The sequence below is a fragment of the Poecilia mexicana genome, unplaced genomic scaffold, assembly GCF_051168715.1.
Source record: "Poecilia mexicana isolate PSO_F unplaced genomic scaffold, ASM5116871v1 scaffold_16, whole genome shotgun sequence".
NCBI classification, from domain to species: domain Eukaryota; kingdom Metazoa; phylum Chordata; class Actinopteri; order Cyprinodontiformes; family Poeciliidae; genus Poecilia; species Poecilia mexicana.
Genome location: NW_028263385.1, coordinates 13,394,289 through 13,417,688, shown reverse-complemented (window position 1 = coordinate 13,417,688; position 23,400 = coordinate 13,394,289). Strand labels below are relative to the sequence as shown.

The 23,400-nt window shown below is 39.0% G+C and overlaps 3 protein-coding genes across 4 annotated transcripts; 1 reads left to right on the top strand and 2 right to left on the bottom strand.

Annotated features, from left to right (window-relative positions):
• The first annotated feature begins 996 nt into the window (after positions 1–996).
• Positions 997–10,019, top strand: phc1 (polyhomeotic homolog 1). Its single transcript, XM_014984948.2, has 14 exons — positions 997–1,213; positions 3,049–3,173; positions 3,290–3,397; positions 3,589–3,654; positions 3,734–3,877; positions 4,303–4,467; positions 4,558–5,280; positions 5,398–5,530; positions 6,105–6,271; positions 7,003–7,066; positions 7,152–7,239; positions 7,361–7,532; positions 8,259–8,496; positions 8,590–10,019. Exons 2-14 carry the CDS (start codon positions 3,057–3,059, stop codon positions 8,739–8,741), a joined length of 2,337 nt encoding a protein of 778 aa, XP_014840434.2. The 5' UTR covers positions 997–1,213; positions 3,049–3,056; the 3' UTR covers positions 8,742–10,019.
• styk1b (STY kinase 1b) lies at positions 10,011–17,255 on the bottom strand. 2 transcript variants are annotated; one of them, XM_014984951.2, is made up of 10 exons: positions 16,864–17,255; positions 15,868–15,914; positions 15,224–15,391; positions 13,682–14,014; positions 13,388–13,569; positions 12,833–12,907; positions 12,399–12,607; positions 12,178–12,218; positions 10,860–10,956; positions 10,011–10,758 (listed from the first exon to the last, which is right to left on the bottom strand). In XM_014984951.2, exons 2-10 carry the CDS (start codon positions 15,911–15,913, stop codon positions 10,566–10,568), a joined length of 1,344 nt encoding a protein of 447 aa, XP_014840437.2. In that variant the 5' UTR covers position 15,914; positions 16,864–17,255; the 3' UTR covers positions 10,011–10,565. The 2 variants fall into 2 exon arrangements, with proteins under 2 accessions (XP_014840437.2, XP_014840436.2); XM_014984950.2 differs by lacking the exon at positions 16,864–17,255 and having other exon boundaries at positions 15,868–15,985.
• Positions 17,256–19,333: 2,078 nt separating this feature from the next.
• On the bottom strand, positions 19,334–23,152 carry LOC106916575 (glutathione S-transferase kappa 1). The gene is made up of 7 exons (XM_014984953.2): positions 22,778–23,152; positions 22,617–22,698; positions 22,385–22,513; positions 21,240–21,385; positions 21,029–21,145; positions 20,835–20,928; positions 19,334–19,742 (listed from the first exon to the last, which is right to left on the bottom strand). Exons 1-7 carry the CDS (start codon positions 22,844–22,846, stop codon positions 19,693–19,695), a joined length of 687 nt encoding a protein of 228 aa, XP_014840439.2. The 5' UTR covers positions 22,847–23,152; the 3' UTR covers positions 19,334–19,692.
• Between the last annotated feature and the right edge of the window lie 248 nt (positions 23,153–23,400).

The following is a 23,400-nucleotide window of genomic DNA, read 5'->3' as shown; positions in this document are numbered from 1 at the left end:
GTAAAGGTTCCACTCTTTTATTTAGTGTTTTTCTTGAGTTGCACCACACTTTCTTGATTTTTTTTTTTTTTTTGAAAGCAGAATGGAAGCTTTTCCTCAGTCAGTGCTTTCTTCATGGTTTTAGGCATTCTGGATTATGCCTATGTCTTGATTTTTATTTTTTACCCCTTAAGTTTGCTCAGTGAGTTATCCAGCTTTAAGTGTCTAACTGCAGATACTTCATCTCATAAGCTATTTTGACTTTATAATCATCACTACTCCCAACATACTCTGTGTTTATATCCTTACTGGTATTTGCAGACTTTTTCTTATTTCAAATAACTTTACTAATACTGGCACATCCGTTACTGCAGTTTTTTCATTTCTTGCAAATAGTTTAGTTTTTATGAGCAAATATGCATATTTTGTACATGTTTAAATTATTCTACACATTTGCATATTTTTCTGAATCAGATAATCCTATGTTTTTTTAACAGCATTGTCTTTCCTTATGGTATATATTTCCGGTTTATTAGTCGGTTTATACATGTTTATATCTATATCTATCTATCTATCTATCTATCTATCTATCTATATATATATATATATATATATATATATATATATATATATATATATATATATATATATATATATATATATATATATATATATATATATATATATCTTTGTGTGGTTCTCCGTACTTCGACTTGCCTCTCACTTTGCTGCTCGTACACTTTCTCACTGAGAGAATAACGGTAAAATCTGTCTTTCCGTAATATGTTTGGCCAGCAGGGGTCACTATTCATCATTTAAAAGTCTCAAGAAATGATTCACAGTCCAAAGTTTTCCCGCTTCATGAGATGGTTATTAGAAGTTTTTTTTTCCACCTAGTCTACAGTTTTAGGTAGAATAGGTCAACCGAGTTTCTTACGATCTAAAAAACAACAACAAAAAACACTTTTTACTCCCAACAACTTTATTTGATCCTGCCTATGATCTCCCACTCCATGTCTAACGTCCATTCACAGGTCAGTTGGGCCATAGCGCCCTCTAGAGGCCCCCTAAAGTGGACAAACAGAAGAAAGAAGAAAAAGAGTGGCAGGGGGCGGGGTTTCACTGCAGGCAAAAATCCTCAAAGGCTCAGTCGTTGTTCCCAGTGTAAAAGACAAATCAGGACCACTTTCATGCGTGTGTATTCTGTGAAAAGGACAGACAAGCCTCTCGAAAGGTAAGCACTTGAATAAACAAACATTTACAGACCAAAGGAACTGTTGGAGGAGCTACAGTTGCTGACTTTCTGCCTGTTGAAATCAGCTAATGTTGCTAACTGGTGTTAGCATATGTATAACTACTAGTTAACGCCAAATGTTTTCTTTCTTTGTCAGTGCTTTCAAATGTTTATACCCAAAGACATTGTTTCTAATATTCGGATGCTTTTTCAGCATGTATCCCAATTCAAACGTTATAATTAGGGCATATAACTGAGTGGAAGAATAATAACTAAGTAGCAAGAGTTAGCCACCGATGGATGAAAAGCTTGGTTTTTCGTGATCTTATGAAGTTTCATTAAGTGATCTTTTGCTCATATCCAACTAAAATGTTTACATCTTATTTGCTAACGAAAACATCACAATGCCAGTTGTTTTTTACAGTTATTTTAGATCTGATTGTGGCGGGGAAAGCGCTCATATTTACACCTTTGTTTATTGCCTTAGGAGTTGAAGTAAAGAATAACACACACCACCTCTGTTAAAGCTTTAATTTACTTAATCATAATGACGCTAAAAGCGTTTGTTCTGTAATTTCAGCACTATAATTATGTCGATTGTAACAGTTTGTGTCCGTGGTTTCTACCTACACAGTCTTGAAAGTATTGGAAAGTAAGGAGTTTGATTTATCTTTTTTCCAGATCTTTATAAAAAAATTGAAAACTAATAAATTATTAGGAAATATGATTGTTTTTTGACTATTTTCTTTTACATTTTCAAAAAGAGTTAGAGTTTTGTAAACTGTTAAAACAAGCAAAGTACTTTATGATTGAGTTTATGTGACAGACAGACAGTAATTATGCATTGGTTGGCTAGTGGTAATGATGTACTCAAAGGTTTTAAAAGACTCAACAAAAAAAATCAATCATATCACTCCTCTGCTCTGCTTCATGTCACCTCTTAACGAGATACCAGAGAAAGTTCTGGAGTGGCCAAAGTTTTCTCAGCTGCCTAGTGAGCAGATTAGAGGACCACTTCCCCTCCCCACTTACTGTCAAGCACTGCTGCTCAGCTGGCTGAAAGACGGCACGTCTCAAACAAAATTAGCTCCAGAAACTAATTGCGTACAAGTCTCTGATTCGTACCCCTGTTTCTAATGTCTCAAAAAACAATGCTTTTTAAATTGTATTTTTGTAAAAAAAAAAAATAAATAAATAAATAAAAAGAAGAAGAAGAAAGTTTGTATACTTCAGCTGCCTATTAGCCAAGTCATCACAGAAAATTAGATTTTTTTTTTTTTTAACTGATTTACCTGGTTAAATAAACCAAGTAGTTGCTGGGCACTCCCCGTCAGCTGACCAAAGGAGGGTTCCTACATTTTCCCTTACTTGGAAGTTTGGCTTTCTGGATTTATTTCTGAATGTGAATAAGATCAACAATGGTAGAAACTTGTGACTTTTATCAAGCGTGGCTGATTTTTAAACACTTGGAAAGCTACAGGCTGGTCTGTTTAGCAGCCGTCTGCGGCTCCACCAGAGCCTGACTAATTAAACCACTAACATCTACTTGTGGTGTTCTGTAAAGAGCAGAGAGGCAAAGATTTTTAAAACGTCTGAATTATTTGTTTATATATTAAGACAGCAAAATCACTACAATCATTATTCTACACTTTATCAGCAGATGGAATAAATGTTGCTTTTCTGCTTGAAATAAAGAAATTACATCATGTTGCACATTTTTTTATAAACTTTGGCACTTCCTCAAAGTTATTGCATTGTGATTTCGTAACAAGAATCACAATGAGTAGAAACTTTTTGTAATCCTTTCCAATCATTGAGTTTTTTTCGGTTTCTAGTAGCAAACATGGAATCAGGCGAAGACCAAAACACAAGCAGCACAAACGGAAACCCTCAGGCGAGCGGGAACTCCCGGGCACCCCAGATCGCCCGCATGTCTTTGTATGAGAGACAAGCTGTACAGGTGAGAGATTGCTTATAAACTGATGTGTAAAAATGTCCAATATTATTTAAATTAACCATTTGAATTAATCTTGAATAAGTTTATGTCAATGCTTTGTTTTTTTGTTTTTTGTCTAGGCTCTCCAAGCTCTGCAGAGACAACCTAATGCAGCCCAGTACTTCCAGCAGCTCATGCTGCAGCAGCAGATCAATACGGCCCAACTACAAAACTTTGCTGTGCAACAGGTGTGCAGTAATGACAGCAATCATTGTATGAGAAAACTTCCCCCATAAAAGTTTTTTTATTATTATTATTTCTTCAGCTTACCTGGTTGGATGTGCTGATTATGAACGCTTTTTTCTTTGCACAGCATTTTGCTATTTATGTCTTTAAATTAGCTACATTACATTTAACCTGATTTCCCTTTTTAAACCAGGCCACACTGGCAGCTAGCCGCCAGTCCAACACACCAAGTAACAGCATTTCTCCGGCTCCCACCACTGTAAGTTTATTCATTGAAAATTGTAAGGATTAATCTTTCAGGACTTTATAGAAACCTGTATTTTTTATGCTTCCTGCAGGTTAATTTAAGCACTACATCTGCCGGTGGGACTATGAGCAGTCCTCGTCCACACGGTCCGGCTACGTCTGCAACAACAACGGCTCTCAACCAGTCAGTGCTGCTGGGCGGAAACTCTGCAGGACAGGGACAGATGTATCTCAGGGTGAGTTTAAAATGCACACACATGCTACCAATAACTAGATTTATGTGTTCTATGCTCAGTTCGTATCTAAAGGGAGAGTTAAGCCTCACTCTGACGCATCATTTTCTTCCTGCTGCCGTAAATTATGGACTTATCTTCCTTGAAGACATGAGGGCAGAAAAAATGAAAAGTAAACTAAAAAAATGTTCTTGTTCAGTTTGGCTTTCAGTTTAAGTTAATCGTTTTTTTATACTGATAGTGATGCAGCCCAAGATTGTGGGGTGTTTAACTGAAGCCGATATGAAACTGTGTAGAATCCTAGTATTTGGATAACTAGTATAGTGTAAGTAAATCATAACCAGGGTAATAAGCAGTTTTTGAGTCCTACACGTTCTTTCTCATGTGGTTAGGAGACGATCTGATCACATCTTCTTGTCTTTGCGTAGGTGAACCGCTCTCTAAGGAATCCGCTTACCTCTCAGCTCATCTTCATGCCCGGCGGGACGACCGCCGCCGTAGCGACGGTAGCTCAGACACAAACACAACCCCAGCAGCAGCAACAGCATGACACTGCTTCCACCACTACATGTGCCCAGGCTGACAACGACCAGGTCTGATCTATTTAAAGATAAGTCTCCTCAGCGCTACAGCTCAGGGAAGACTCTTTTTCACCATAAATGTCTGGTCTCTCTGCTTCCCAGGTGCAGAACCTGGCTCTACACTGTGCCTCTAACGCCAAAGCCGTCGCTGTAAAGGCTGAAAGTGTAGAGAGGAAGGATGCCGGCAGCTTTCCTCTCGCTCAGCAGCAGCAGCAGCAGACTTTCTCTCAGCAGCAGCAGATGGCTAAAGCCGGCTTTAACCAGCCGTCTGCCTCCAGCACTCTGACTGTGAAGACTGGGAACCAGGCTGCCATGACTGTGGCCCCTGCAGTCTCTGTGGCCCCGTCCTCCTCTTCCTCATCCCCAGCGCTCCCCCTCTCTCAGCTCCTCCTGGCCCCGTCTTCCCCCGTCATCCTGGTGCCCACTTCAAATGTCACTACCTCCACCCAGGGCTACCCAATCGGTTCTGTGGCCCCGAAGGCCAGCATGAACCCACAGACTCTGGTGGTGCAGCCCCTTCAACAGGCCAACGCTAACATGGAAAAGGGTCCCGTCCCCATACAGCCCAAGACGGCTCAGGGACACCGCTTACCCGTTCAGCTGTCTCCTCGGCAACCGCCTCCCATACTGCCAGCGCCACCGAGCAACAGTCAGGCTAACGCCGGGGGTCATAACCCTCCACACATCCCGGTCCAGCTGGTGGGAGCCAGGCAGGGCTTGGCAGGAAATGCACAAGCTGTGGCTTTGGCTCAGGTGCGGAGCAACGCGGCTCTGGAGAGTCCGTCTGGTGCGGCGGTTAGCTCAGTCCCCAGCAGTGCTGCCATGGTAAGATCAGGATGAGCTGCTCTGCTCAAGCTTTGTATTTAAAAAAAAAAAGCGATAACTGGTGTCTCATAATGTGTTTTTTTTTTTGTTGTTGTTTTTTTATTCACATGCTTTCAGGCAAAGCCGTTGGTCGGTTCTCTGAAGAGAAAATCTGAGAGTGATGCGCCAAATGAGATGTCAGAAGCATCAGATTCTGCCCCCATGAAGGATGCAGCTCCTCCTTTATCTCCTGCCCCCACAAAGGACTCGGGTAATACCAGTTCACCATCTATTAACGTGAATTTCTCTCAACTTTGCATCATCCACTTATGTCTGCGACTGACAGTTATTTTTGTAACTGATCAATCTGTTGATTATTCAGACGATTAATTGATTAACTGGCACATTCTGCAATTTTTTTCATTAAACTACTTAAGTTTTTTCTATACAATGTTTGAGATACGTTAACATATGGAAATAAACAGATTATTTATTTCATTGTTTTTTAATTAGAAAATAAACATTTAGTTGCCTAAAATGCGAAGGAATAGCATTCCTTTAGTGAACATAAAAATGCCTCTTGAAGAGTTTGGGGTAAAACATTTTAACACATAAAGGTGTTTTTATCTTAAATCAAAGATAATAACAAAATTTGAAATATTTTGTTCAAATTTGGCTTAATTACTTCTCTGAATATGTTGTTTCTTTTCAAATGGTGTTTTATTGAGTTTGTTCACTTCAGTTAACGATTAATCGTTTGCTAAATTAGTTGACAGTTATTTCAATAATCGATTAATCGCGATTAACTGATTAATCGTTTCAGTCTCGCTTCCATTTCTCCTCAGCTCCCGCTGTAGACGCCACGTTCTCCGCGCCCCCGACCTTGTCCTTGCCTCTGCCCTTGTCCAGAGGCGGCCATGGGGACAAAGTTCCTCAGGCGGTGGTCAAACCTCAAGTCCTCACTCATCTCATCGAGGGCTTTGTTATTCAAGAGGGAGCCGAGCCCTTCCCTGTAAGCGACCCCTGCCAGATCTGCATGTTAAAACTTTATGGTGAAAGGTGCAGGTTTCTGACTCAGTCCTGGAAATTATGGGAAAATCTGGAATTTGACTTGAATCAAAATTAGTTTGTATTTTCAGATTTTATTCCCTCCCCATATGTCTAAATAGTGTGTCCTTCCTTCTGTCTGCCATTTTTTTTGTATTCTTTCTTCATTTTTCTTATGCTTCCTGTGTCCTAGTCCATACCTTCCCTCCATATGTGATCTCTTTTTATCCTTCATTTCTACGTCCCTCGTGTCTTTCCATTCTTTTTTCCTGTTGTCCCTCTTGTTTCATTCTTCATTGCATCCTTCCTTCCTCCCTCTGTTTTTTGTCTCTTCCATATTGTTCTTTATAGTGCTCTTTTTTTCCTTCCTCCCAGTCTTGTCTTGCTTGTGTCTTTATTTTCAACATTTTGTCATTCCTCCCATTTCTCCTCTCTTTGCTTCTTTATTAATTGCTTCCATGTGTCATCTTTCCTTCATCCTCCTCTCTCTTCTTCTACTATCTTTTCTTCTCCTTTTACCCTTGTGTCCTTGCTTTCTTTTATTTCTCTCCTTGTTGTTTTACCTCTGGGTTCTTTCAATGTATATCAAATTTATAGTGAACGTTTGTATATTTTAAAACATTTTTTTGGTCTTTATAAAACATATGTAGGAATACTAGAAGTAGGTTTCTTGCTAACTTCTCTGTTGTTTGGCAGGTTGCTGGACTCCTCAAAGACAGAGACTTTGCTCTGGTTGGCCGCACAGAGAACGGTCCTCCACGTAAGTAAAGATTTATTTATTTACTGTGGTTTACTTTCTCCTTCTTACGGGTCGGCGCTCTGAATATTTTCTTTTTATCTCTCAGTGTTGAAATGTGAGTACTGTGGATGCTTTGCTCCCGCCAGCCAGTTCAGGGGATCAAAGAGGTTCTGTTCAAACACTTGTGCAAAGAGGTACACTCTCATTCCTCATAAAGATACTGTTACACTGCCTTGCAAAAGTGTTCATTCCCCCCCACCAAACTCCAGTGTGATTTACTGGAGCTTGTCGCAGACTGACCCTCTTGATCTTCAGGTATAACGTAAGCTGCAGCCAGCACTACAAGTCCAGCAGAGGGAGGAGCGGTGGGGGGCCGCCGCTACCTCCGAACCCCACAGAAAACTCTGCTAAACGCAGAGGTCCTTCCCGACGGGGGAGTTCAAATAGCACCTACAGTAAAGTATCAAGCAAGCATCTTTCTGTCAAGGTAAGATTGTTTGTTTTTTTGTTTTTTATTGCTACTTTTAAATAAAGCAAAAGCAAAGTCATAGTTCACATTTTGAAGCACAAAATTATAAAAAAAAATATCAATATATCATAGGAAAAACTTTTCATCTAGATCTATTAGAAGCTGTTTTGGTTCACTCCGAGAACCTTGTGCTAAAGAAGATTTCAACCCTCGGATTTGGATTATTTCCATAAATTTAGTTAAAACCTTTACATTTTCAGTCTTAACATTTTTTTCATTACATTTTTAAAAAGTTAGAAAAACTGACTGAAAAGTCTTTAAAATCTTGAAGTTCAAAGTGTCACAATAAGCAATTCATCAATTTAATCGTATCATAAATTAAAAAGGGAGTGATAATTTACATTCATAGACATCATAATTTTATTTATGGTTTTGGTTTTATGAATTTTATTTCTGTTTCATGTATTGTTTTTTGGCTGTTGTCTTTTTTGGATGCTTTACACTTCCATTGTGACGTTTTCTTTACAAAATTCAAGTTTGTTGGTCGTTGAGAGGCTGAACTTTATTATGCCGTTATCAAAGCATTGCTTCAAAATAGTCTCAAAACAATATTATCGTTTATCGTAAAAACTTTCTGGAACAATTTATCGCTCAGCAAAATTTGTTATCGTGACAGACCTAGCATTACTATTTTAATGTTTAGTTTATAGCTTTGTGTTTTAACCTCTGCCGTCTCCCTCATAGTGTCACTCAGAGTCCAGTCGCTCGGAAGACGTGTCCAGTGAGGGGGAGGAAGAGGAGGATGACTCTTCCTCGCTGTCCAGAAGCTCGTTACGCTCCTGCTCCAGAGCCGAGCACAGCGCTCCTCCCTCCGACAGCTCGGCACCTGGAAGTCTCCTGATCGAAGGGGCCAGCTTCCTCTCCGCGACTCCGGCTCAGTGGAGCGTGGAAGAAGTCTGCAAGTTCATCTCCTCGCTTCAAGGTTAGCGGCCGGATCGCGGCTCGCTTTCGATTGCTTAAGTACGTTCAGGTCGTCTGTTCTCACCCGTGTCTTTGGCTTCCTGCTGGGTTTTAGGTTGCGAGGAGCTGGCGGCCCAGTTTCTGTCGCAGGAAATAGACGGACAGGCTCTGCTGCTGCTGAGAGAAGACCACCTGATCTCCACCATGAACATTAAGCTGGGTCCAGCTCTGAAGATCTGTGCCTCAATCAACAGTCTGCGCGAGTGATGGCTGGGCCCTCATTTCTGACGCCTCTCTTGGACTCGATCGTGTGGATGTGTTGATTTACAAACAGTTGATCCCTATCAATCTGAAGATGCTTTTCAGACCACATGAACCTTTTAATCCAGTTCCTCCTCTTTGATGTTGCTCTTGCTTTAGGGTAGGAGCTTTCTTAACAGCCCATGAGTGACATAAAGGGATGTGATCGATTCAGTTAAGAGGTTGCATTGATTGACTGAGTTGCAGTCAGTTTGTCCTAAAGCCCTTAGAGAACCTTTAAGTTGCTGGGTCCCAGAACGCCCACAGTTCCTTGCTAAACTATTTTCTACCCCTTGATTTTTTTTTCATATTTTGTCTCATTGCAACCACAAACTTTGAGTCTTTTTCTGGGATTTTACATCAGCCAACACAAAGCAACACAAAAGAGTGGCGTGCATTTGGATTCATACTCCATAGATCTACCTTTTGTTTGTTGGAGTATGTCTCTACCTGCTTCATCCTCTGTAGAGGACGTTGCCATGGAGATCCATTTTTCTTCAGCTGCGCAGTTCTGCTGTACTGTGTGTTGGTCTACCACCGTAAACGGTTGTTGTCTTAACGTGACGAAATGGGGGAAAAACTTTTAAGGGGTGTAAATTACTTTTCTTTTTTCAAGGCACTAGATAGACAGTATTCTTTCTGGACTCTGAATGTGCAGACTTATGCATACTGGTATGTGTAAGCCGTTGATGTCATGAACTGAAGTGTTCCTTTCATAAGTGTTTGTCTTTTTCTTTGAAACCTGGTATAATTGTATGTGGACTCCTTGAAAACTCCAACTCTCGCTGCCTGTCAGGTGGTCCTGTGTAAACATCTCACTTCAAACAGTATTTTAAAAAGGTGCTTCGGTCTTCAGGTTGTCTGCGACAATTACATGTGTTCAGTCTTTTGTTGTATTCTGCTTATGTTTTGTTTTTTTGTTTTTTTTTGTCATAGATGCCAAACCCAGGCTTCAATCACATCACCGACAATGACACTCAACAAGCCTGGTGTGTTAGTAGTTTTCTTTTTTTGTTTGTTTGTTGTTGTTGTTGTTGTTTTTTTTGAATAGTCATGAAGAGTTTAGTTTTGTATTTTCTCATTTTTATAGTACAATCAGAATTATTTTTTCATGGGACAATATAGTTGTAGAAGCTTTAATAAAGTACCTGGAGGTGGGTACTGATGCTCTGCTTTTTCAAGGGCTAAATGGAAGTGCTCTCTGTACATGTATGCAGTACTATCAATAAACATTACTGGAACTGAGTATGTTGTTTATTGGTCATAGGTTCATTTCAACCTCACGATAATTCATATTGCCATTAACATTTGAGTTTATGTAAACAGTCCGAGTTCGGATCTTGCAGACATCTGCATGACCCGTCCTCCTTGAGCAAACGTAGATACGGGTATTATTCGTTACACTAACAAATCCTTCCCTTTGTAACTCCTTCTGTGGTACTTTATATTTTGCATTTTTTTTAGAAAAGGTATTGGTCCATTAAAAAAATAATATATGCTATTCACCCTCAAAAGGTTTCCTAGCTGAGAAAGAAACAAAAGACTGAGACTTTTCCAACAATCATGAAATTTCCTCCCAAAATCAACTCACTGAGGAGTTCCCTGTTCAACTGAGTGAATCCTAAGAATAATAACTTAATAAAGATCCCATTTTATTGCCAAAAGTGCTCAAACACAGTTTGCAACACTTCGATTGCATCTTAAAGTCACTTGTATAAGTGCTCCATTAGACTTGGAGATAGTAGTGCAAATACACACATATTCTTCTTTGGCATTTGACGTCGTAAATGATCAGAAAACGGTGTAGCTGTTGGCTTCTCCGTATCCGGCCTCCTGCAGGTACTGTTCCAGGTTAACCGTCCCCGAGGCTTTGAGGACTTTATCAGAGGCGCTCTTTTCTCCTGAAACAAGCTTTCGGCTCAGTTCAGCCAGCAGGGGTCTATCCTGCTCCTTCCACTGGCAGCAGCTTTTGATCAGCGCATATCTAAGAAAAAAAAAAAAGAAAGAAAAAGCAGGGTTTTGGTTATATTCTGCACTGAATGAACAACTTGAAGAAGGTTGTTGAATCATTTGTAACATGCTTACAGTGAGTTGGAACAGTTGGAAGGTTTTTTCAGGCTTTTTCCTCTCTGATGAAACTGCAGAAGCTCGTTAATTGAGATTTCTGCAAATGGAGCATCGCCTAGATAAAAAGAATATAAATATTTTGAACAGCCAAGTAAAGATGGTTCCATTGTAACATTTACACGAACTTTAGAAGGAGACCCGAAAAAGTGTTCCAAGTTTTTTGTGATGTTGAAGTTGATGCGAGTCAGATTTCCCTGCTTGATAAATCTACCAAACACTGCAGCAATGCTTGGCTGCAAAAAAAATCAAGCCTACATAAAAAGTCAATCTCGCCTAAATATTCTTCTGTGCGCATATTTCTGTTTATATTTCCTCAATATATTCAGCAACAATTTACAACTTAAAATCTTCAAGTTACTCTTTAAATTTTTGTTGCCAAAATCAGATTCACAACAATCAAAGTAAAGTGTTGACTGGAATTACTATAAAATATGCTCCAAGCTTTATTATCAACAAGTAATATCAAAACAGAAAGCAAACACATTAGCATTAGCCTAGCACTGACATCCACTGAAGGAGTCAGATGTGAGTTACTTAAGTAAAGTAAAGCCAGCCTTTACTTTACTTAAGTAAAGTTTGTGTTGAGTGGGATAAATGTTTAGAAACCTGCGACTGTCCTGCAGAAACAAAATATCTGTTTTTGTCAACAAAAAATAATAATTGCTGAGTGAGTAAAGATAGATAATGTGTACTTTGTTATTTTACTGCATTTTAAAGATACTGAGTTTTCAAGTACAAAATGACTCAGAGTAGTGAAAAACAAGACAGCCCTCTCATGAACACTCCTCTTTTTGGGAACATTTCTAACTTCCTGTAACATCCAGCTGTGCCGTGGTGCTAACTTTGAGACGAATATTTAGATAAACTGAAGAAACCAGGATCAACTCAGTTTCAGCCAGTACCCGTTCTTAATATGGCCGATATGGGGAGCTGCCCAGGGGGCAACAGAAAGCATGTGTTGTGCCACATAAACAATATTTTCTATTGTTTTTATGCATGTGCAGTCATGAGAGACTAAACTGCATGTTATCTTCCTACAGAATTAAGATGGTTTCCTGCATTTTATTGGTAGGAGGGGCTTTTTGTGTGAGAACCGGCATTTTTTTTCAGCTTCTATTTCTGTCATCTACGAAAGCGCTAACAACATTTTTGTCAGCATTGCTGCTTAAGTTTTTAAGAGTAAAGTTTACTTTAAAAATATCTACATATATATTCCTCAGCAACCACAAGGGGGAGCTAACGTCTAAGTGTTTTCAAAAGTTATTGCTGGACTTACCTAACGATGTTATCTCAAATAGCAAGATCCCAAACGACCAACTATTGGAGCAAACAGAACAAAGAATGCATGTAGTTAGTCTTCTATTCAGTTGAAGCTCTTAGAAGTAAAACGTACAAAACACACAAACCAGTGAACATGATCTGAACATCTCTGAAATGTAGGAAACTGGATTTGGGCAGCTTTAAAGAGAGAATCATTACAAGACAAAAACCACTGACATGTCACTGCTCTTAGTTGCTGCCTTCCGGACCAGCAGCTCCGGTGCCTGCCACTTCTTCATGCTGGGATCGTCCCTCTGAGTGGCTTTCTTGCTTTTTCTTATGTAAACTCCATGCAGACCCCAGAGCTTGGCTGTGAGCTGCTTCGTGACCAGCACGCTGCGGGCCCTGATGTTTCCGTGAAGGAGATCTTTGCTGTGGAGGAACTCCTAACAATGCAGCAAAACAAGAACTTCAGGATTAGATAGGCCACAAAAATCCCGTTCAGAATAAGCTAAGAAAAACTTTTTTTTTTTTTTAATGTGTTTAGTTAACGTGATGGACACATGACAAAAAATGGCAAAAGTATATGGAAAACATCTATTATCGTATCATATTTTGTATTTTTGAAATATTTTTAGCTGCAAAAGAGAATGTTTCATTATTGTACAAACCAGAGCAGAAGCAACTTGACTGCCCATAGTGAATATTCTTCTTTCAGTCATTTCACACGGATTATCCACTTTGTCCTGGAAAAAAGGAGACATACTTGTTAGACACACTTGCATTTGAATAATAATGTAGTTTTCTATCAGTTTGAATATTGTAGTAATTTTATACACGGCTGTGAAACGTAATTTCCCCCAAGTAATCCATAAAGTGAATATGATTAACCAAACATTTCAGGCAGTTGATTTAAATTTCACTAGCACACAAGCCTGATTACTACCAGACCTGTGGAGTCAAGAAATGCCTTGAACAGAACCAGTCTGACAACATGAAGTAGACCATAAGATCCGCACATCATGCTCCAATCTGAATAAGTTTGATTATTTCTTACGCTCTGGGACTTCAGCAAACCACAGAGAGAGATATTATCAACGTAAAGAGAGAATAAGAGCCAGTGCTAAACCTGGAACTCAGTTAGAGGGTAAATAGTGTCTCACACCACTGTGGCCTCCAAACTTTGTGATGCGGTATATGAAAATAGAGCTAATTCTCTTCTTTACCTGTCTGCATTGCCACAAGTAGCTGAGCAGATCCCTGTTTTCAAGCTCCTCCACCACCGTGACCAGGGGAGCTCGAATCGAGACCACGCCGAGCAGCTCCGGCAGGAATGGATGCGGACCAAGCTGAGAGAGGAAAGACGCAAAGCCCAGGAAGTCATGTCTCTCATCGGCGTCTGCTGAGTCTGTGGAGGGAACCGATGGTAAATGACTTTTTAAAATCTGGTCTTGAAAACAGATTTTTTTAATTTTTTTTATTTTTAAGGAAATGTCTTTAAAAGACGTAATTTTCCTCACCTTTGAGGACCCGGAGCACCACATTCCTGTTTTCCATGCGTGCCCTGTAGAGAGACACAGACGCGTCGGCTCGCAGGGAGAAGGAACCCTGCAGAGGGGCGACCAGGTTGAAGGACTCTGGCAGCCTCTGGCGGGGCAGCTCTCTGGGCTGGACGATGGGAGTGAAACTGGTCTTGATGGGATCCAGCAGGGGGCTGGGTGAGGGAGCGGGAGCGCTCATCGGCGTGGGAAACCTTTGAGATTGATACGTTTTCGAAGCGTCGAAGGTGGAGTAGGAAGTGGGCATATCCAACGCGATGCTTTCATGCTCAAGTACATTGATACCAGGTGGAGCTGAAAGAAGTGAGAAGAGAACAGACGAATTAGCAAGTAACAAAGTGTAGATGAATCTGTTTTAGGTCCTATAGCGATAATTTAAACTGTCAGAAATTGTTCTACATGAATTGAGGAGTAGATTCTCTTTTAATGTCATTTGTGCTACAAGCAGATTATTTAAAGACATTTAAAGAATTAAATTATATTATTGAAATGATAAGTGATGTCACCAGAAGTCTGTGAATGTGGAAGCAAGTTTTTAAATAATTTTATTGGTTAAATCCTGATCAAGAGGAAGACAAATACGAAAATGGGCCAACATGTTATCTGTAGGCGACAAAATATGTCTGATGTGTTTGAATAATGTTACAGAAAGGTGAGGCTTGTAGCTTTAAAAGTAAAGTTGTTATAACAGAGTGATGTATAATGGGTTGTAGGGGTTTTTTATTGTTCTGTAAAAATATTTACATCAATTTCAATAGAACATTGTGATGATCATCATCACAATAAAGTTGACTTGAGATAAAGAAGAATTAATAACTCAGTTTTTTCTTAATGCTTGGACACTTTGTGTTCTCCAGTAACATCACTTCAGACAAAATACTGCATTTTAAAGATGGCCACATAGATAGTATGCATAAAAATACATATTATATGTTTTTTTTTCTTCCTACCTTATTTTCCTTTAAATACAAATTTTCAGCAACTCAAATATTTCCAGCAAGCTTCTATATTTAAAAATGTTTTTTAATGTTCACATAAACATAAATAAGACATTTTTGGAGTGACTATAAGACAACACATAAGGATGTCAAAAAATTGGCTCCAATATTAATTCTAATAACTTTTTAATTTTTGTCTCAAGTCATTCAAAAGGGTTTTTTTTTTTCATCTCGTGTCTGCAAACATTTGATTTTACATCACACTGAAAGTATCTTTGGTAGAAAACAACACAACATTAATTTGGAAGTGGATTCATCTCTATGGAATAAACAACAAATGTAAAACCTAACTTAAATAACAAAGATGCATTTTGAATAACAAAAAAAGAGAAGAAAGACTCAATCTCATCAAATTTTCTATCGGCAGGTTTTCCAAAAGTACAATTCAAGGAAGTACAAGGAAACTCCAAGAACTCAGATGACTTACAAGATCATGTGACACATGAATGACAAACAGGTTTTGATGCCAACCCCACATAGTTCTCATAGTTTTTGCTCCACTTACCATCAATGCCTTGCAGTATCCTCCTGGTGGTAATTTTCTTTCGTGGACGGATTCGGTCGACCTTCTCTGGGCAGTAGCGCAGCAGCAGAATGAAGACCAGAGTGACCAGGAAGCTGGCCAGCAGGAGGACGGGCACCACAATCACTTCCTGTTCATAAACACGGATCTCTGCAAGGTGACCGGACATGAGGTTATGTGTTTACTTAACTGGCAACAAGTCTGAGGTTTTACTTATTAAAATAAAATGTTTCTTTTATTATAATTTGGACAGTGTGTGTTTTGTTCAGATTTATGTAGCTTATTAACACAAATGAGGAAATATCACAAAGATAGGATGTTAAATTCAGGTTGCAAGTTCAAAAGACGAAAAAAGAGAAAGACAAATAAAAAAAATCCGCATTTATAAAATGGAAAATTAAAGACCTATAATCCAGAGTCCAAATTAGGGATTTTGCAAATACTTTCATAAATTGCACCTGGCAGAAAGGGACATTTGAGTTTGAGTTCTGGACTTAGGGAGCATGTTCAGCCCCCTTTAAGGACGGAAAATGTATTTTTTAAGATGATGCTGATCCGGACCGAAAAGTATCATGAAAGCTGTCTCTGTTTAGTGGTCAGAGGTTCACGGTTCTGATAAAACTCACCACAGAAGGTGTCTCCATGAGTGCAGAGAGAGTCTGATCCTGACATCCTGTCAGTTTGAAAGAGATCGAAGGGACACTCAGGAACAGAACCAGCAACACACATTCATCATTTCCAACTTCAATGAATAATTAAGTATTTCCCATAAAGCTCGGTAATAACAATAATAACAATAGAGAAGGTCACTTCACACAAATAACAGAGATCTTTAAAGACTGACTTTAAAGATCAGTCTTTAAAGTGCAAATAAGTGTTTCTATTTGAGACTGAAGGTGTAGCCTCAGGTACCGAATAAAACATCAACATTGACTTCTTCATAGAAGTGGAAATGAAGCATCTATGAGTCTAAATCAACAAATTAAGGGACTGGATTTCCCTGAAAGACACTTAGTTGTGTTGTTTGTGGAGCAAAGTCTGTAACTTGACTCTCACACGTAAGCGCTAAGAAAGGCCTGAACTGTAACCGAGACCAGGAACCTCAGATGTTGTGTTAACGCGCCAAGTGTCAATGTTTTCTTCCTCCCCCCTTCTCAGTTTGGTGTTTTTATCTTCTGGCTACACAACCATCATAATTTTACATATTCATTTTGCAGCTGTGGTCCAATATTTGCATTAGTTATCACCATCAGAACTTGTGTAATCATCACCAAAGAAGCATGTATAACCAAGTAATCTGTCCATGCTGTGTGCTGGATGGTCTGTGGTTTAAAAAATGCACTACAAGGCAGATATGGGGTTCGCAATAAAATCTCTTCAGTCTCGTCATCATCCCTTCACGTCATATCCTAGATCACCAAACCTGTTAATCTGCATTTTACTGTCACATTAAAACTTGTGTTGCACCTCACACCCAGTGTTCAAACATAAAGAACGCCAGTTCTCAATAACTGGAAACAACTAAAAGTTGCATTTTCTAAGCTGTTTCTGAGTGGATGAATGAGCTCCTGTTGTAAAACAGATCGGGTTGTGTTTCAGAAACTTAGTAAAGAAACTCTTACCTCACTTATGTGGGCGAATTTCTGAACGTCAAAGAAAATATACAGTGTGTAGAATCGTCTTATCGCAGGTGCATGGTTCCTTCCCTCACACCGTTTGGCACTTTGCTTGCATCCTGTCAGCTGAGCTCCTCAGCTCCTCCTTGTGTTCTTCGTCTCCGGGGATCAATTTGCTGCTCTCCGTTTGTCTACCTTCCCACCTTCGGTGTTTCCTTTGACTCCACCCTCATCACCTGCACCACATCCTTCACTCCTCACTTCTCCTTCCTCCGCCCTCACGCTCCTTCGCTGCTGGAGTGATGCTGCTGAGGACTGAAATCAGCTGTCCGGGCCCCAAAACACTCACCTGTCGCCTGTCTTCCTCTCTCTGACAGCCGTTCGTTAGGTTTTTTTTTTGAATGCGAATTCCTTTCTTGCCCTCCTTTTCTGCCCTTTGTTCACAGAAACAGGTCCAGCCACTCCTTGTCACTTTATAGTTTCCACCTCTTTGATCGGAAACTTGCATAACTGGCTTTTCTGTCTCATGGGCATTTAGTCAGCAAAACACAAACAGCTTTTTATTTTTAATCACAATGAGCGCACATGTTTTCATACCTCGGTAACACAACCACGACCCTCACTGTGCACCCCGGTTACTTAATTGCTAAGTGGAAAAAAGATGGACCAAAAAATATTTAGGGTGATCTGACTAAAAAGGCCAGATAAATATGTAGGCCAAACAAATTGAGCGCCATCTTATATTTCCCTTTGGCTTTATAATCATGTGCTACTTTGTTTTCAGTCTGTCAGATGAAACATTTGGCTGTAAAGCAACAAAAGATGTGCTGATGCTTTTATCCCTGGTTCTGTATCTGATAAACCTTAGGTACATAAAATAGTATGAATTTGATGATTTTCAAAGCAAAACAACGGTTGAATATCCATCATTTAACAAAAAATATAATTACTTATTAGTACATTAGTCTCACATAAAGGGTTAGGGTTAGAAACCTTAAACATTGTTGTTGCATAAACACAATTTACGTTAAATTTTTATTGTGTTTTTCAGATTTAGGTATCAAATGACAATGTGACCATATAAACTGAGTCCAGTTCTGTTTCATCGTCAAACGTTTGTGTCAGGTTGATTTGGCAGCTCCTGGAGTGTGTTGACAAAAGCTTCTAACCACAAATGCAAATTGTGTTTTGAACATTAGCGACCACAAGCCAAAATCTCCTGTCTGCACATTGCGACGGCCGACTGAACCGGAGAGTGGCAGATCTGCTTTACACAAAGCCAGTTTAATAGCAAATATTTCCAAACTGTTTTCACAGAAGTAATGCAACGCCGCTGGGTCCGGTGAAGAGCGGCCATTTGTGGTCATGACTCACAGACATCAACTGGTTCTCCTGCCCTGTCAGGTAAACAAATGTCAGCATCCTCTGGTTATGTAAGCAAACAAAGCTGGGATTGTATCAGAGGTTAAACTTCATATGAAGGGCGCGACAACCTACTAACTGTTACTGTTTTCCTTTAAGATAAAATAATGGCACTTGTTGTTCTTGCAGGAAAAATTACCAGTGAATCAAAATTTTAATAATATTCTTTTTTACTCTTTTCATTTTTTTTTTTTAGATAAAATCACTTGTTTGGGTTATTTTCTGCATTACTCCCTCTTCATATTAGGTTAGTAGAATAGGTAACGTCTGATATTTTCTTGGCTCAATTTTTAGTTCAACCACTTATGATAAATACAGATTTCGAAGAGAAAGATTGAAACGTTAAAAGTCGCCGAGATCAAATCCTTGATGTTCCTGTACTTTTATTACGCTACATTTACTCTTCTACTTTATCACATGTCCTTTTACTTATATTAATTTTCTCATCTTAAAGATACTATGTTAGTGCTGCATTTTGTTTTAAACTAACAAATTTACACAGACAATAAGGCACAGCTCGCTAATGAGCATGCATTTCCACTCCAGGTCTTTTAAAAAGAAATAAGAATTAAACAACTGACTCTGATTTGTGTCTGTTCATGTTGATGACATCACAAGAGGCAAAAGACGTAATTAGCTAATAGCTTTAAACAGCTTCTCTATTTTTTTCCCCACTTATTGTGGTCTGCTTATCTCAAGTCGCAGAATCTAGAAGGAGCAGTAAAGCCCCTCCAGAAAGTTCTGGTTCTGCTTCGTTGGAAGTCTCCTCTTACTAAGACCGGTCAGAAAAACCTCCGATGAAGGAGACTCCCTCCATAAACACTTGTCAAAGATCGTATCCTTCAGGCAACAATTGACCTCATGATAATAGATGAGGGGTCAGTTCAAAGTTCGCTTCACCAACACAAACTGGAATCCAGCGCTCCCTGCTGGAGAACACCTTTTTAAGTAATCTAATCTAATGACAACTACCCCTGGGGAAATAAATGTGTTCAGATTTAGGGAGAGGGTTTTCTAAAATCTTAAAAGTTCACAGACTTTCATCGGACCAAGACAAGATTTATTAAAGATTTATTAAAGTTTTTATTAGTTACACAAACATCAACTTTGCTCTGGTCTTTGACAAAAAGCCATTCATTCATTTGATTCCATTAATCCCATCTCTCTGAATCAAACCTATGGACAGACTGCAACGTAAGTCACAGAGCCACGTCAACAGCAGAGCCAACAATAAAAATGACCTGTTAGCATCTAAATGTAGCGTACGCTGCTGCAAGGAACATTATTTTCAGAAAAAATGTATTTTTTACTTTTTGGCTCAAACAAACATTATGTAGACTTTAAATAAATTTCAGAAGGCACAGCTTAGAAAATCTGTGTTGGCTGGAATAGTGAGTTAAAGGAGGTCTGATCTCACAGCCTGGAGGCAGACCTGTCTGGGTTAGGCCCCAACCACTTCTCTCCTGCAACAAACAAAAAACCATTACCGTTTAGAATACGATAGATGTATCTGATTCTGTAGCGACATGCAAAATCAGAAACAAATGAGACCATCTTTTCAAACTCCAAACAGCCGGAGTACGGAAACACCTAGTCATACAAAATCCCACGATTTTAGTGAATCGTAAATTCATCCTGAATCTGCTTTTTTTTTTTAAATGAGTGCAACGTTGAAGTTCAGTTAATGTCCTATGACCCATTAAGTCATACTGTGTAAGTAAAGGTGCCTTATGCCTCATATTTTCTTATAAATAGTTACAGTCATCCTGGCCATCATAATTTTGTGTGTTTATTTAAACCCTGAGTGAAATGATTACACCACAAACAATTACAGTGATTTTAGAAACAAGAGTTATGTGCAAACATTGGAATCCATTTTGGCGTTGTGGGCCAAAATTAAACACACAGGCTCAACTATATACACTCCCTATAATATATGTATATTAGCAAGTTTCAGCTCAGCTACAAACATCAGTTTTAGTATATTTTAAAACTGTTCTGCGCAAAAATAGCAGAGTTTGTTTAAATTGGTTGGTTTCCAGGCACAATTCTGTCTTTTTAACATAATCCATACATATTTAGCATACTGAGCTTTACAAAAAATGAATTAGCTTTGAAAAAAAAATAATTTCAATGGGGGTCACCCTGTGAACCCCATTGAAATTTATGCCTAAAAGTTGAATCCATGATTGGAAACCAAACAATTTAAAGGAGCTCTACCATTTCTGATGAGAAATATTCAACTAGAATTTTGCCATAAGTTTGTTGATGAATGTTAGGGGAAAGTTGCTCAGTAGCATTTAAGCAAACATTAGCGTGATGTTTGCCTGTATATCTGATTCTACATGTACAATTTTGGGAAAATCCACCAGCATCTCCAACTTGAATATGCAATTATAGGTTTGATTAAAAAAACGACGACAAAAAAACAGCGCTGAAGTTGTTATATTATCATTCCACCTTAAAATGGTTCAAGTAAATAATTCGAATCTAATATTCCTACATTCAAATCAATGATGATTTGGCATGTGTGCAGTATTTTCTGTGTTTCTCACCAATGCAGTTGGCCATGAGCTCAAATCTGTCAGATCCAAAAAACATCTCGGGTTTTCCATCAACATGACAAATCAGCATCGGGAAACCAAATGCCTGGGAAAAAAAATAAATAAATAAATAAATCACAAGTATTGTTTCTTTAAAATAAACTAATTTCTCTACAAAGTACAACGAAAGCAAAAGCACCACCAACCCCGTAGTTGAGGGCCTCCTCTGTTGAACGTTTAAGCTTATCTTTGATCTCCTGCGAGGTGGACAACTTTAGCGCTTTTTCAATCTCATCGTCACTCAGTCCTGCTTTTTTGGCTGCCTGGAAAAAAAACAAAAAACACAACAGATAGAAATGAATGTAACTCAAAATCTAATCAGAAATGGGACCAATGCGTGTGTTTTTAAGCAACAACCTCAGAGAAGGATTCAGGTTTAGTGACGTCCTTGTCTTCACTCCAGATCCTCCTCCACAGCTCCCTGGAAACCTGCTCCACCTGCTTGTCTCCATCCGTCTCCATGTGCTGCACTGCTGTCACGAACCGCATCGCAGACAAAGTTCCTAAAAAGAAAAGAAGTACTCTGTCTTATTTACCAGAAAATTCCTGATAAATTGCAGATTGTCTTTACTGTACTGTTTATATAACAGCTAGCGATTAAATCTTTATTTTACTATCATTTAGCTCTTGCTAATGCTAATTACTAATTTTAGAAAATAACTTATTTTAATTGTTTGTACAACCTGGGAAAAAAAATACTGACTTCATTTTGCAGCAACGGTTACATTCATGTGATTGTATTTATTATTGTATTTTCACTCTAATGGAACTTGGACAGGATTTGGATAAGAATCAGACACTCCTCCATTTTTATTGCTTCGAATGTCTTTGTCAACATCCCAATGCTGAGTCAGTAATGTTGGTTTAAGACTCTCTTATATCTGCAAACATTTACAGGTCCTCATACTGGAGGACCGCCTCTTATCCTTTTAGTTTGAAGAGCTTCTGTCACACGTGGATCCACTTCCTTCCTCATCACTGGACTGATCCAGTGCTGCATTTGTTTTCCCACACAATGATCAAAAGTCTTAAAATGAGTTATTTATTTTTTCACATGTGTAAAAATGGCATTTGAACAGACAATGAAGAAGTCTGAAAATGCAAATGTTTTCCATGCTTTCATTTCCTTTTCCAAACCTGGAAAACAGGTTCGTCACATTCTGGACATTTGAGTCCAAAAGTAATGATCTTGACCTGAAATAATGACATAATGCTGCACAATATGTCGAACGGCAGTCATCAATGCAGTATTATGTGTGTCTAACTGCAATCTTAAAGGAATGCTGGGATGCAATCATTTCTAGGAAGTAATATTTCAAGCTTTTTGTTGCTGCGTCGTAGCTTTTGCATTTTGCTGACTTGTCTGTGCTACTGTAAGATACTAAGTGCTACTTATTTAAGTAGAAACTACAACATTTGGGGGACCGTCTGACTCAATTTAAGTAACCCGTCTGATCAGAGCCCAACAGAGAACCCATGCTGATAGTATTGATAGTATTTACCTTTTTGGAACATGACCTCAAATGGGTCAGCAGGTGGGTGTAAAGGGACGCTAAAGTAGTTGGCCAGGCGGTGGAGATCCTTAGTCATGTAGGCAAATTTGTTGGGAACTAAACCAGGAGGCTTGTTTCCTGTCATGAAAGACACTGATTATTTTTCCAGTCCATTCCACGAGGATATAAGCATGCACATGAGATTTAATTTACACTTTCTAGATCCTTCATGCTCACTGACCTGCTCCATGCATGATGCCTCCGAGGAATGCAGGACGAAACTTCAGGTTGATGTTCCACACGTTTCTATAGCGGCAGATGATCTGGGAATACAAAGCATGGTTTTAAACACGCCAAAATATGGACTGGATCTGCAGGACGAGAAAGAAGGAAGACACAAACCTCAAACCCGAGCCAGGAGTAAGGTGAGACCACATCATAGAACAGCTCCACCACTTTCTTTGAGGTCATCTTCGGGTCTTTATCTTTGCAAATGCTAACCCTTACGTTTAGATTCACACTAACTTAACTCGGTACAGGTCGAAGTTCTTGTGCTGCTCTCTCAAGCAACCTTGGAGAATCTCCAAGTGAGTCAAAGTTGAACTAACCTGACGCAGAGCAACCTAGCTTGGCGTTTGTAGTTCGGCAGAGAAATGATAAACAAACACAGCGCAAATCCGTTAGCAGTTAGCCACAGCGCTACAACTGGTTACTCAAACTGGCTCAACAATTAGCCTCAGTCTAACATTAACTCAAATAAAATATTAAATAAAAAAAAAACTACTACTCAAAAGTAGTATTTCTCTTCTTCTGGTTCTTAATGGAGGTTGACCAACAACGTTACTTTGCGATCCTGCCATCTACTGGTAGAGTGATGTATAGGAAATAAACGAACATTAAAATCTCTGAAAATAAAATAATCTCACTTATATTTTATAATAAAAAACCCCACAACAAATACGGATCTTTATACTAGATAAATATTCTCAAATTAAAGATTGTATTTTTTCCAAATGTGCTGAGGG